This window comes from Salvia hispanica, chromosome 3 (assembly GCF_029641045.1).
Source record: "Salvia hispanica isolate PSC_SH4W2 chromosome 3, Shi_PSC_v1, whole genome shotgun sequence".
In the NCBI taxonomy this organism is placed as follows: Eukaryota; Viridiplantae; Streptophyta; class Magnoliopsida; order Lamiales; family Lamiaceae; genus Salvia; species Salvia hispanica.
Window position 1 is genome coordinate 53119233 of NC_142694.1, and position 14994 is coordinate 53134226.

Here is a 14994-nt window from a genome sequence, read left to right on the forward strand (position 1 = left end):
AGTAAAATAATTACAAAAGCTTTGATGGGCATGAAAAATAAAAATTATCCAAAACACCAAAGGATAAGACAAGAAAAGAAACAAAGCAAAACTTGGATTGGCAATAAGATGTGAAACTTTACAAGCGGAAAAATTAAATAAAGAAAATTTACATTACAAAACGGTATTGATATGTAGTGCTTTAAGGAGTGAAGTGGCCATTTGTTTAACCAAAACTTGGCCCCCAGAACTCTGTCCATCTCTCCTCTCCTCAATCAAATTCTTAAGCTTCTGAGGCAGATCATTCTCCACAATCAGTTGCTTGGGACGCGGGTGGTGCTCATATACAGCCTGCGGCAGCATCAAAACAGTACAATATGAACCTAAATAGAGATACTCATTCGATTTCTGTAGATAAATGAGAGCAGAGGAACATGCTAAACAGGAGTAACATTTTTTCCATGATAGCCACTGTGTACATTATGTGGTAGTGTGAGAGTGCTGTCTCATATAAATTGTAAATTAGCAAATATAGTTTTACACAAATTCCCCTGCAACACCTACTAGTAAAATAATAAAGCACTTAAAGTTAGATTCAAGGTCATTCAGTTTGACTGAAGACTGATTTTTCTTGACATAGCACAATATGGAATATAAGTCGCGTACCTTTATTAACTTAAGCAAATTCAGACGAGCTATTGCATCTGGATGATCAAGTCTCAAGATTAGCAGTGGTGTCAGTCCATTAACTGCCAGAGTAGTATTTATTCGAGAAGATTTCCTGCATCATAAACCATTGTGAGATGCACTGAATAGAGGCAGTGATGAAAATTGTCACTAGACCCCACTTGCTAATGAGTAGCAAATCAACAGAAGGTGTGAATATATGGAAACTAAACCACTTCCCCATATCAAATATATATCCTATTCCCCAGACAGGAAGGCTACAACCTACAACACGTTAACTGTTCTCATTATATAATTCAAAGAATGTTAGTTTGGTTTGAGATCCATGGTTGAAGTTAAGTCTGATTACAGCAGTATAAAAGTGGGTTGACCTAAATTCTGGAGGAAGTGGGTCAAGCCGAACACTTTCGAAGTAAACAAGAATAAATTTCGGTGGTCATGAAAAGTGGGTACGAATTGCACATGCATAAATTGGACTTGTAGATGATACTAAAAAAATTTCTGGAAAGGCCAATGACACTTCTGCAGTATTTCAGATGCAAATGGAACAAATGTACCCCACTTCTATGTACAATTCGTTACTCGCCAATACAATACTAATTCATTCTCTCTTCCCTTAATCTATTCGTATTTTCTACAAAATGCATTTTTATTTCAGCCTAGTATCAAATTAGAGAAGGAAATAAATGCTAGTAATTCTCCTGTAATTGTTTTCCATAGCTAATTCCAGAAAATTAACTCCTTGAGAAGTTATGCATCAATTAGCATATTCAAACGAAGCTAACGATTATATCTGTAATAACAATATAATCATGCATGAGGGAACATGAGATATAAAATACATAAGATAACAGATATCAGGATAGACATACGTGATAATTTTCAAGAATGGTTCTAATATGTGCAAGAAGTGTTGTTCCGGACAGCACTGGAAGAACTTAACCAATTTCTGGATGGCATCCTTTTTGAGCAAAGCTTGCTCTACTTTCTTATTCTCATTGTCGTGGGCCAAGCAAACAGCAATAGAATCTAGTGAAGTCACCGACCAGATATTATCTTCAAGAAGGCTCAGATATACATCCAGTCCTCCATGGGCTCGCAACTGTTCCCTCGAATTTCTTGATGCATGAGCCATATCACATAGCAAAGGCAAAGCATACTGTCTTAGAGGAGAATCTGACATGATGAAATGCAGTAAGTGGGGAATGATTCCATTTTCTGCAGCCTGTTCCTGTCTCCTCTTATTTATCTTACATAGGTTGAATAGTGCATTAAGGACCTTCAGCAAATGAAAGAAGACAGACAATGTCTAATGAGAAAGATTTAAGTATACTGTAGGAAAGATAAAATAGTTAACAACATTAAGAGCTCAGTGTCAAAGATACTAGAATCATACAGTTTAGTATTTGGTCAACTGTGTGTACTGAATCAAATTGAGTTTTTACCAGTTAAACCCCAAGACACCACCTATAACTCTAACTACATTCACGTTCAAGCCTCTCAAGAAATATATTTTAATTGTACAGACGGACTAGAAATTTTATCAGATCTGTCTCTTTCTCGTCATCCGACAAATTTTATTCTATTGGTGCTCATTTAGCTCAGGGACAATTGCTGGATACCTGTATCAGTCTGCCATACATCCACTAAGTAATGAACTCATACAGGAACTTGCGCAAATGCAGGCTCTGCAGCCTATATTGGATTCTTGGGTAATTATATACAGAAATACTAAAAGTAATAGCACTCATTGCCTATACTACAGCAACTAACTAATTAATTTAATTTATACAGAGTAGCCATTCACACGAGCTAGTAAGAGGGCAGAATATAATCACTATAGTAAATGTAAGTAAGAGAATGAAAATAATGTATCACCTCATGATGTATTTGTGACACAAGGGAACCTTCTCTGAGATCAAGATTTGGGATTAAATACTTGATAGCATCAGCTCGTTGAAGATGTTCTAAGCAATGTGGGTCCGTCGATAGATGGTTTATACACTTCAACAGCTGAAACGAACATGATTATAAGAACCTTTGGCCAGAAACAGTACAAACCCAGAGCAACGCTGAGAAAAGAGAAACTTTTGCTATACCTTAAGAAGAATCGGGGGTTCTATCTTATTGAACATTTGGAAGAGACGACTAAGCAGACTTTGGCTACACATATAAGATTTTACTGCTGTGTCTGCTGAAGCAAATTCAAATAGAAGGTCTGCCACCTTTTCCAGATACTCCCGAGCTACATCAACATTCCATGGTGAGACCATATGGGTAAGTAGTCCGGAAGATGCCGCACTCCCTGGTCTGGCATTCAAAACTCCTGAACCAGATAGCACACCAGATGCTCTCTGTGATGCAAGTCCAGAAGCGACAACAGATCCCCCATTTGATGTCAGAGGTCCATGTTTCTTATTAGCTGCTTTAGGTGAACTTCTAGGCAATGAATCCACGTTAGAATTTTCCCTTCCTTTGCCAGAGACCTCTGGGAAAAAACTAGAAACTATTAGGATCATAATTTAGCACTTACAACTCTTACTGAAAATAAGCTAAAACGGCTAAATGACCATTCACAATGTAAAACTGCAAAGCAATACGTCCAAGACTCAATTATCACAAGAATCAAAACTGAAAATTTCTAAAATGTCCTTTAGGCATATACTTGTGGGACTTGTGTTGGATATTAAAAAGAGTAACTCAGAGATTGACTCTCAAGGCAACTATGTGAAATGAGCAGATATTGCCCACCTGCAAATTCAGCCATCAAAAAGTCAAGACCATTTGTTTTCTTGTCAGTTGATCCATGTAAAAGAGGCAAAATACTATCATGTTTCTCCATCCCTGTAAGATGTTTCACGTACTCAAGCTGCCCGGAGAAATGCCGTGATGGAGGTTCTTTATCCAACAAACTCAAAAGGGGTCGAATATTCTCTTGCTGACTACCAGTGTGAGCAGATGATCCATTTGTGGTGGCATCCATGGATTTTGGAGCCCTATCCATGGATATTCTTCCACCTGTTACATTGGCTCCTCTTTGCTGCTTTAGGTCAAATTCGGCTCTAGAAGGCTCATTCTTCAACCTGTCTACACTTTCCTCATCTCTAGTTGGAAGGTGGTCCTTTTTTACAGAATTGGATAATCTGTCCAAGGATGCAGGATCTGTTACTCTTGAAGCACCACTAGCCTCCAATTTAGAAATACTGGATTGAGGCCTATCAGCATCTGAAGCCTTAACTCTCGAGTCAGGAGAATGTGATGCAGATAATCGCAAAGGTTCTAGTGTTCCAGTTTGTAAAATATGATCTCCAGGCTTAACTTTAAGGTGATCAGGCAGGTCATTCCCATAAAATACAGAATCTATTCGTGTCAATGGACTGTTAGAATCCTGTGCATCAGATCTTGGTCGTGAACTTAAACCGTCTGGAGCAAACCCACCACCAGAAGCTATAGAAGCTAGACGGGTTGCCTCATTCAAACTATAAAGAGTGTTAATAAGTCTGAGTAGTATCCCATTCTTGGCAGCTATACGACAAAAATCATTTCTAGAGGTTGACTTTTGAAGCTTAAAAACTTGCCACATGCCATCAATAGCCATATGAACCATTACCCTGGAATTGAGGTAACAAAGGTAATTAGCATGCCAATAGGTAAACCAAAACAAGTTCCTATGTCACAATTATATAGTGACTCAGAAATATGGATAGTCACAAAGAATGATTTAATACGATACACCTACAAGTGAGAAGAGTGGCTGTAATACCCAATAGCCAGTCTAGATGAAATAAAGTTAAATTATCCAAATTTGATTAAATTTCTAATTCTGGTGAAAGAGAAAGCAATTGAACTATAAATGTCTTTCTACAAAAGCACTCTTCTACTTTCAGCGAAATGTGATTCGGGATGAAATTTGATGTTATTACAAATTAACGATTTAGAATGTTTTAAGGTGCAAACTACCAAGACTAGCCAATTTAGAAGGTGCAACATATAACTGAGCCTTGGAGGGGGGCACATTTTTTCCCTTTAGAAATGGAAACAATGGATAAAACTAAAATATTTTTATGTCCAGATTTGTAGTTGGAGTTTTGCTACATAAGTGCATATCATGTCATCAGTACACAAATAATATGCCAGTACCACAAATGTTTGGCAACAGATGACACGCAGTCAAATTTTTCTAACTGTATATTTATTCCCTCCGCCCCTTTAAAACATGAACTTTTAAAGGGGCGCGAATTTTAATACACAATTGGTAAATTAAGAGAGAGATAGAAAGAAAAAGTGATTGGTGTATTGTTGGTGGAGAATGGTCCCACCTCATTAGATTAGAGAGAAAAGAGTTTTCTAAATTAGAGAGTTCATAATTTTGGGCCAGACTAAAAAGGAAATAGTTCATAATATATTAAGGGATGGAGGGAGTACTATTTATTATTATCTTGTGTGGTGAGTAAGGTTCTTGCTGCAGATAGTGTTCATGCACTGTAATAATTCCTGATATTTCAGAAATTTGTTACAGCAATCCCTTGTTTTATGGCATTATTATATTTCAAAAGTCCATCAGAGGACCCTGTTAGATAAAATATAGAAGTATAGGAACCAATTAAACAAAAGAAAGTGTACATCAACATATTGAAACACACATTAAAGTACAAGGATCTGAATCCAATTTCTGAACTAGATAAAACTCTTGGTAATTAAATATCCATTTTAAGTCTTGGTAAATTGCGAAACATCTATGTAAACTTACCTGTACTTCGCATAATCAGCCTCTAGAAAGCCCACCAAGATAGGTATGCCACGACAAGCAATAAACATTTGCAATGTCAAGGAGCTGGAGGAAACAAAAGTTTAAATATCACACATCAAAGCAGAAGAATAGGTCAAGAGAATAACAATCAGGAGATAACATGTAACCTTGATTGGCAGAGCTGTTGGAAAAAAAATGCTGCTTCCATGCGCACCTCCCGTGGACGATCATGTACAGCAAAGCTCATCACAATGGGAATCTGGAACGTTTTTTATATATAAGCGCATTTTACTGTAACCAGCAATACCAATGCAAGCTCTATAACACACTTTATTTCTGTGATTCTCCTTTCTCTGGAAGGGGATCAAGCAAGTTACAATCCAAAACCCTAATCCAGAGTATGCCACCAGAGCAAGAGATCAAGTGATTTCTATAAACAGCTTAACCAGTCTTAAATAAGTAAGTAGCTTGACAAAAATTGCGGTGAGTTTTCGGCAACACAATCATACTTACAAAGAAGTCATACTCCTCCGTCCCATAAAAATATGGGCATATGATTTGGCACGAGAATTAAGACAAAATTGGTAAAGTAAGGGAGAGGAGGAGAAGGGTGGTTAAAGTAGTGTTAGTGGATAGTTGGGACCCCATTATTATTAGTGTGTTAGTGGTGGAATAAGTTGTAAATAACTTGGATGTATAGGGGTAATAAATTGGGATAACTTTCCATAAATGGAAATGCCCATATTTTTATGGGACGGACGAAAATGGAAAGTGCACATATTTTTATTGGAAGGATGGAGTATCAGAAAGAAGAATCTAAACTAAGAATAAAGTGAAAAACTAAGAAATTCTAGCTTTCATGTACAGCGAGACCCTATCTAAAAGTCAATTTCTTCTCGAGTATTTTATAATTATTTATATACAGGAAGATGATCTCTTAATATAATAATCATAATATTTAACAGTCATCCTAAGTAAATCAAAAGTTTAAAATCATAGAGTGAAGCCATCTTACATGGACAAAATGAGTTGGTATTTAATTTTAAATCAGAAACTTTGTACAAAATATTAGTGAACCTAAACATTACATATTCCTGGGATTACATTGTTTAAAATCTCTTCAACTTTAACCCACACATACAGAAAGAGAGAAGCAATTAGATTTGTAGAACACTTACAAGACCCACTAGACAAGCATTCTCCTGAAATTCAGTGTTATCTTTAATTATTTGATTCAGTACTTGTAGAACTGAGCATATAACCTGAAATGGGAAGAAACTGATCAGCCATGTTGGAACCTCAAGCAGTTCCATTAGTGGGAGCAATTCCATTAGTAACAAGGTAACAAAATTTATTAAACTTCGTGCTAGTTACATACGCGGGGTCTTGGAACCTCAAGCAGTTCCATTAGTGGGAGCAAACCATGTTGTGTAATGAAAACAATCTTCTGGTCTGGTCGCTGATGAAAGAAAGAGGTCAACTTCTGACAAGAAGATACTATCACATCTTCTGGTTCATCTGGCCTCAGCAAAGATACCAATTTGCTGAATTCAACAGCCTGTGCAAGAGAAACCACATGAGGGTTAAAAAGTTGCATCTATTTCTGCACAGAAGAACAGAATCACAACAAAATTTGAAAAACATGTGAAATTTGGCCACAACACAACTAAGATCTATATACAAATAATACCATATCTAACAAATAGATCATTAAGCAAGACAACGTGTGGAAATTTCTCAAGAGATACGTGAGGCATAGACTCCAAGAAGCAGTAAAGGAATTTCGTAAGTGGCTGAGTTAGAAAACATAATACTTCTAATAGACTGGAGAAAACATCCATCAAATCTCTTTCATCAATACCAGAGAAAATAGTAGCAATAATCATTAGCATATATGATGCATTATGTAGATATATTTAAGTAGACTAATGACTAAAAATAGGAAAATAAAATATGAATAGGAGAAAAAGTTTATCCAGTGAAACTGAGCTCAAACGAAGTCTCTCTCCCTTAACCCAGTGGTCGTTTCTAGTAAGCCACCACCAAGCAGTACCAGTCAACAAATAATCAGGACAACCTTGTAGGCTGTAGCCAACACAATGTTGACATAAACTTGGATAAGAAGAGAACCCATAGAATACACATTGAAAGTAACTCAGCAATAAAATAGATGTACCTGAAGGTGAAAAAGATTTTCTGCAGGCAATTTATCTTCAAATACCTGACAAGCATGCCAAGCATAAGAGAAAAAAAACTAGAGGAATTCAAATTAGAAAGTGAATTCCATTTTATATTGTCAATCGTACCAGAGAATCAATATCAATTACATCTTCCTTTAAAACACCCATCATTAAGCGAAGTAGGTCACCACTAGCCTGAACAGATTCATTCTCCATTTGTTTCCGAGCAATTGTAGCCCTTAACTTTGTTGCCAGATCAGTCTTTCCACCTTCAGATACAGCATTTCCTTGGATTACTTTTGAAGAGGATGCAGAAGTAGAGGCTTCAGCTACCTGGTCCTCCAAACTATCCAAGGGGTGAAATAAATCATCCAAAGAAGCATCGCGTGGAGAATCACTAAATTTACTAAGTTCATTGCCTCCAGAAGTCAGTGGTTCTTCAACACCCTATACAGGCAGCAACCAGAACAGATTAGATCTATTAGACATGTAAAATAGTTACTGTATATAGCACATAAATGCATAAATAACCACAGTAAATTGGCATTGCTGACAAAATTTACCTAGGGAAGGCTAAATTTAATCATGACTGAGGACAGTGTTGAACATTCATTTTCAAGTTGTCGTGGCTAAAGAAATAAGTGGAATTGAATTGCCAGACAGACAATTACTCCATAGCAAGCAGACAAATACAACAAATTTTCAGTCTCATGTACCGCATATAAGTAATTTAGTAGAAACTCAAACGAGAAGAAAATACAATTAAATATGAATCTTCAAGAAAGAAAAAGATAACAGTATATGTTTAATAGGAAGGCGCAAAGGATCCAAATGTCAGAATTACCTTCCTTGGGCTAGATTCGTGGTTCTTTTGACCAAAATTAAATTTTGCATGAATGATACCAACTGCACTTCCTTTTTTTTCAACTTTTCTGCCAACAACAGTTCTGTTTGTAGACTCGGCAGCTTCTGCCTCACCATTTATCAGCACTTCGTCCTGCTGATTTAGATTAGAACTCTGGTCTTCGATCTCTGACTCATGACTATCCAAAAGTGTGCTTGAGCTGGTCTCAATGGGTGATTTCTCATGGATAATAAATGTTGGAACTTGATCTGAAATAGTATCTTTTTCAAGGTTATCTGTCCTTTCCTCAGTAAGATTAGTTTTTGAGCTATCATCCTCGTAAGACTTGCTAACAACTGAAGTCCCTGAGGATGACATCTCAGTTTTATCCTGAACGGAAAACATGGTTTTAATATATAATTATATCAGTTAAAGCATCATCTTCAGATCAAGCAAAACCTGAAAAGAGGATGAAGTACTCAGATGTTCAAACAATAAGAGGCAAATCAAGCCACAAAACACAAAAGACAATCACTTTACTTTCTCAGCAGAATAGGTTTCAATATTATGCCCTTGCTCACTGCTACTTATACCAGCACCCCCAGTTCCAACTTCCTCAATGTTCCTGCATAGATTGCACCATTTATGCTTTAAATCTGCATCTTCTCAACAGTCAAGAGATCAATGACAAATTCAACAGAATAGAAATAAGAATACAGAAAACAAGGCTTGCAGTTATTTCAGTGAAGAGCACTAATGTAAAGAAATGATGTACTTGAACTGAACCACAAACTCGTAGCAGAAGAAGAGTGAGAGAGACAAAAGACTTCTCACAAGCACTATATTATAGGCCCTAAGTCCATAGATACAACAATATAATGAATCTCTTGCACTCGTGCGTTAGAAAATCAGAATCAGGTCAGCCAAATAAACCATAAAGTCTCCCAACAAATTCTAATACTAAGGTCATGATATGAACTATTAGGCATTAAGGCCAATGTTCTGAGATTGTAGATCAAGTGACATACTACATGAAAAGAGAAACTATTCATTTCATACCGTGCAAAACAGTTTAAACAGCACATCAATAACATTTTAGACACTATTCTGAGAATCACACTTATTAACCAAATTCATCAGAATCAATTACTGAAGACTCAAAGACAACAAATAAACCCAAGTCAATCTGGCTGGAAAGACTATATCCCAAGGATGAACTAGTGGACGCAAGTATGCATGTACTATTACAATTCCATTGAGCTAACTCAATTATCATATTGATGCTTATACTGAGGAACAAAGAGAGAAGCAGTACGGACTACCTCAAGGTTCCACTATGACGAAGAGTATTCTGTAGGGCACGCCTTGAGTTTTTAATCCAAGGGTGTGAAAGTAATGTCTTTGCATCAGGCCTCTGTCCAGCATCCTGAATGTCAAACTAGATGTCAGAGTAATTAAAATGGAACAAACATGATTCGGTAGTAACATTATAGACATAATAAGCAAATAGCACTAATTTAAATAGCAATGGAGCACAAGAGATCACTTTATATGTTTGAAGAGCAGCAATCACTAGTTTTAGAAGAATCGGTCTACCGACATTAGTTACGTGGAATAACGGTCTACCGATATTAATGGAAGAAATCAAAACAGTACAAAAGTGATGATCTAGACCCTTAAGAGAGGCTTCTTGGCAAAGTGTGCCAGGTACGGGAGACCGGGAGAGGAAAATATCTAAAAACCTTTGTAGCACATCATGAGTAGGCAGCTTAACCAAACAACAACAACCACAAAAAGAAGCTTCCTATGTACAGAAACCTTCCAGCTAGATTTAAAGAAAGAAAACCAGAGGGGAAGAATCATTAGGAAAGAAAGAATTCAGAAAGGATTTGCAAGTGACGAGTCACATGGAGAAACAATAATCTCTATGTCCAGAGGTCAATATAATCATTAAAAGACAAAACCCTACACATCATTAGCTGAATATACTCAACCAAGACTCTCATTAGCTATTTCAAATTTAACTCACAACAGGTCATGTATTGCATTTGCTGGAATTATGGGGACATCAGATATATTAAAGTCCCCAAATAAGAAACATCTAAACAGAAAAAATTAAGGACCATTGTCTTACTTAAGACTGTAAGAACTTGGCCTCAAGCAAACAAACAGATAAGCGGAGAAGGCTAAATTTCAAATATAAAGTGATTTCCAGCTGACCTTTTTAAAGCATTGACGCAGGAAATCTGTAATAGCTGGGGATAGACTATCTGGAATTGGAGGATGTTCATCCTGAAACAAGAAATGAAGTACCAACTTCAGTGAAGCAACAGTAACAGAGCTGCTAAACGAGTCCATGTAAACTTTCGCCATTACTGTTGTAATTTGTAATTAGTAATAGGGTGATTGCAAGTTAGGACGGGAAGGAGAATAGATAAAAATAACTAAGAGCTGACCAGAAACCATGAACTTCAACATAAAAAGAATTCGAGAAGAACAAGTATACTACTGCTACCTAACCTACCTGCACAATCCTAAAGAGGGCGGGCATTGGCTGCAGATCAAAGTACGGTGGAATACATGTAAGAAGTTCAATTACAGTGCAGCCTACACTCCAAATGTCAGATGCAGCACAAACTCCTGACATTTCAATGACCTGAAATTGGCAAAGAAGGCAAAAGGTGTCCTTATTTATCATGCATCGATTCCAGAAACTGTGAAAATATGCACACAGCCACACACATATACTAGTTTAGTACAAAACCTTTATGGGTCTAGCTTACCAATGTATTTCGACAGTCATTGGCAAAAAAAAATTTTAACAGAAAGACAGTAAGTATGTTGAGGTATTTATTGGAAAAAAAAGATAGCATTCTCAGAGCAATTATTCAACCAAAACATATTACTACCAATTATCAAGCAGAAAAGATTGAACACTCATAAATTGAGGAGGAGCTTATCCTGTTTTCAGTTTTCACCTTTATACTACGAATATTAACGAATGTTCTACATTAGTAAAATATACTTCACGTTTACCTTTGGCAGGCTCAGTTAGTTTTCCACTTGATCAGAATTATTGGTAATACTAACATTGTTATGTGATAATGTGATATAACCCTCTCGCTGATCCAATTCGTAAAGCTCACCCATTTTCCCTTTTCCTATAATAAGATTGGCTAACCCATAGTTCCATAGGTGATATTTCCGAAGCTTCCATAAGGGAGCATTGTGTTCACCAGAGGAGGGCGAAGCAACGAGATTCTCTGACCTAGTGTCGGGCTTTTCCTGGGTTTTCTTAATTAATTCTTATTCAGACATTAATATTGTCTTTCTAGTATGTTTGCGGGATCCTAGTTCTGCATGGTCTTGCAAATAAAAGAGGTCATACAATTACAAAAGAGCTTGTCTAGGATTTTCTTTGATCAGAAACGGCATGTTGGTGCTTGGGTAGAAAAGGTTCTTGATAGAAATCCATGGGGTCCCATCCTAAAACCAATTGATGATAAGAGGAGTGCCCATGAAATGAGGCTTATATAGTGGTTTCAGTTCCCTCTTTACACCGATGTGGGATATGCATATATTTTTCTTTCATTTGCCAACACACTCCTTCAAACCCTTCAAGAGGTTGGACTTTTTCTGAACGGGTTGGACCAACTCTCTATCGAACTGACCCAAATTTAAAGCCCAGATATACTGTCATTTTTTAGTTCAGTCTAGATATATAGTTAAATTTGGCCCACAGTTGGCAAGCCGTATGATACCACGATAGGAATCCATATGGTAAGATTTCACAAAGTGAATCTGTAGGCACTTACTATTAGCTCACAAGCCTCCCATAATAGATGTCACACTTTCCTTTTCAGTTTGTCCCATAAAAGATGTCATATTTTCTTTTTTGGAAAAAGTTTTCTCTCACATTAATATAAATATACTATTTTCTCTCTCCACTAAACACACAAAACAACATCTCCTAAAATCCCATGACATTACCCAAGTGTGCCATCTATTATGGGACGAAGGGGTACATAACTTACTCCTATTATAAGAGCTTGTACAGTGAATTACATGACTGATGTACATATAATAAATTAGCAGAAATTAGTAAAGAAAAAATTAAGAAATTCATTAAGGAAAAAAATAGAAACTAAATCCCAAATGCCAAGAAAGATATTAGTATACCTCAGGGGCCATCCAATAAGGCGTTCCAACAACAGAATGAGTATTAACATCTGCTTCAGTAAGTTTTGTAGCAACCCCAAAATCTGCAAGTTTGACAAGGCCCTGAAATTTTAAGTTAGATCAAGAAAATACAAGTTCAGCATGCATCCGTTTTAATGTTAAAATATCATCCAGGGGGAGGATACTACTAAAATATTTGAATCAAAGTATAAGCACCTTTTATAGCAAACAAAGACACAAAAGTCACAAGAATCAAAGAAGAAAAAAAAGGCAAAAGCCGACAGCCATTAATTTGTATCAATCAAACAAAAAAATCCCCAAATAACAGGCTAACAGCTAATCACATTACCAAAGCAGCATAGGGAAAGGCATATCAGTATCAAAAAATCTGAGCAGAATAAGTGACAAAACAATTATAGCAAGATTCGGTGTACCTCTTTTGTTGTCAGGATATTTGCCCCCTTGATATCACGATGAATCACACCTTGTTCGTGCAGGTAGACCAATCCTTCTAATACCTGGTTACAACATACCGATATATTTTTTAGACCGATACATTAAAATAAAAACAGCTGATAAAGGATGAGATTTGTCATGAAACCTGAGCTATGTAAACAGCCACCAATGACTCTGGAAAAGGCCCAAATTTGTTTGGCTTTATTATATTTGCAAGAGATCCGTTCTCCACATACCTTTTGAGAAAAAAAATAACTAGTAGATCATGAAAAATTGTGGCTAGAAATTTATAAGTTGGAGAAATATATGTCTGAATATGGACTTACTCAAGTATAATGTGAAGATGAGATTTTGTCTTCAAAGATCCAAGATATTTCACAATATTCTTATGATTCAGATTCTGGAAGAGGAAGGCCAGAATCAAAGAATGCAAGCAGGAGTCAATGACACAGCATGTGATCTATTTTTTTAAAAAAATTGTAGCATAAACAACGAAAAAAGATGTGAATGTGAGGAAGCACACTCTAGTACTATCCATAGCGTCCTTTAGGCACTACGGCCATTGCCTCAACCCTATCAATCAACTTATTGCTGATTAGTTATTTAATCTCATATCAATCTACTTTAAGAGAACTAACTAATGATATTAATTTTCAGTATTTCAGATTTAAATTTTATAAATTTGTGTAACCGTTGAAAATATGACTTTCCCACTCTAATTATTTTAGTCAAAACTGCCATTTTCCCTCCCAATTTCCTAGGGCTTTGTCTTCTCTAGAATCATACTGAATTCGTAGTTTGAAGTAAGCTCTCGAGATGGGAAATTACATCCAAACGCTGCTAAATGGTAGCAATACTTGTTGCTTTCTAATTTTCACATCCGAGAGCTGAAAAGTTACATAATAACTAATTTGCTACATTGCAACTTGCATAGTAACCATATCATTAACAAGTCAGAAAATCAACTTTTGCGTGCATGCATTCTGAGGAATCATGTCTGTCAGGGGTAAACCACAAAAGCAATCAAACATTAGAGCCTTAACATAACAGTCATTTCTAAGCAAATGGCTTGAGAAACATGCATTCCGGGTTGGACCTAAAACATACTCCGTACATAAGCTAAAGAGCGGCAGCATGCACGCACTAAAATAAAAGTTAATTGATGTGACTGATTGCACTTTATTTTACCAGGAAGGTTGAAAAAAGAAGTTGAAGAATAAGAAGAATATGCGTATTAAGTTTACCTTAAGCAGATCGATCTCTTGCTGTCATGTTTGTACCAGCAGATGGAAAACGACGTCATGCAATTGAAAAGAAAATCAGCAAAGAGTCCGAATTCATGGAAGTCACAATCGAGGGATAAAAAAAGACCAAGTTTTAGCCACATTAACTAAACAGTTTGTGAAATTGAAAAGGATAACTCAGACCATAATGATGTTGAGATCCTCCTGAGCAATGTTCTCGAGGGAAACTTGCTTGATTGCAACAAAATCTCCATTTTCCAAATCCAAACCCTTGTAGACTCTTCCATAAGCCCCTTTGCCGATCTCATCTCCAAGCATCTAAATTCAGAATTAATCCAGAAAAAATATCCATCACTTACAGTAGAATAACAAAAGCATTCATCACAAAATTGAGCTCAAGAGAGATTGTAACAGCTTACATATTTGTTGTCAAGGGTTTTTGATTTGTGGAAAGCGGAAGTCGCCATTTGCCGCGCCATCTCCGAGAGTTCCAACTACAATGGAGCCCTAATTCGCGGAAAATTATGCCTCCATTCAAAGATACGTAACAAAGAGAATATAAATCCGCGACAAATTGATGAAAACAGTTGGCAGCGGAGTGTTCTCAGACGACTCTCTGCCGTTCAGTTCCGCGGCGGAGGACAGATGGAGATGATCGTGTATTCATTTCTGAGT

General features: G+C 36.6%; 1 protein-coding gene across 2 annotated transcripts; it reads right to left on the reverse strand.

Moving 5' to 3' along the window:
• Positions 1–66: 66 nt before the first annotated feature.
• On the reverse strand, positions 67–14993 carry LOC125213675 (MAP3K epsilon protein kinase 1-like). 2 transcript variants are annotated; one of them, XM_048114341.2, is made up of 24 exons: positions 14739–14993; positions 14503–14637; positions 14320–14340; positions 13402–13475; positions 13221–13311; positions 13054–13137; positions 12620–12721; positions 10965–11096; positions 10661–10732; positions 9763–9866; positions 8981–9065; positions 8441–8830; positions 7723–8043; positions 7593–7637; positions 6795–6974; positions 6595–6678; positions 5584–5675; positions 5417–5500; positions 3418–4277; positions 2766–3154; positions 2545–2679; positions 1539–1945; positions 646–760; positions 67–330 (listed from the first exon to the last, which is right to left on the reverse strand). In XM_048114341.2, the coding sequence occupies exons 1-24, from the start codon at positions 14796–14798 to the stop codon at positions 154–156; spliced, it is 4239 nt and encodes a 1412-aa protein (XP_047970298.2). In that variant the 5' UTR covers positions 14799–14993; the 3' UTR covers positions 67–153. The 2 variants fall into 2 exon arrangements, with proteins under 2 accessions (XP_047970298.2, XP_047970299.2); XM_048114342.2 differs by lacking the exons at positions 13221–13311; positions 13402–13475; positions 14320–14340; positions 14503–14637; positions 14739–14993 and having other exon boundaries at positions 12620–12702.
• Position 14994: the final 1 nt, after the last annotated feature.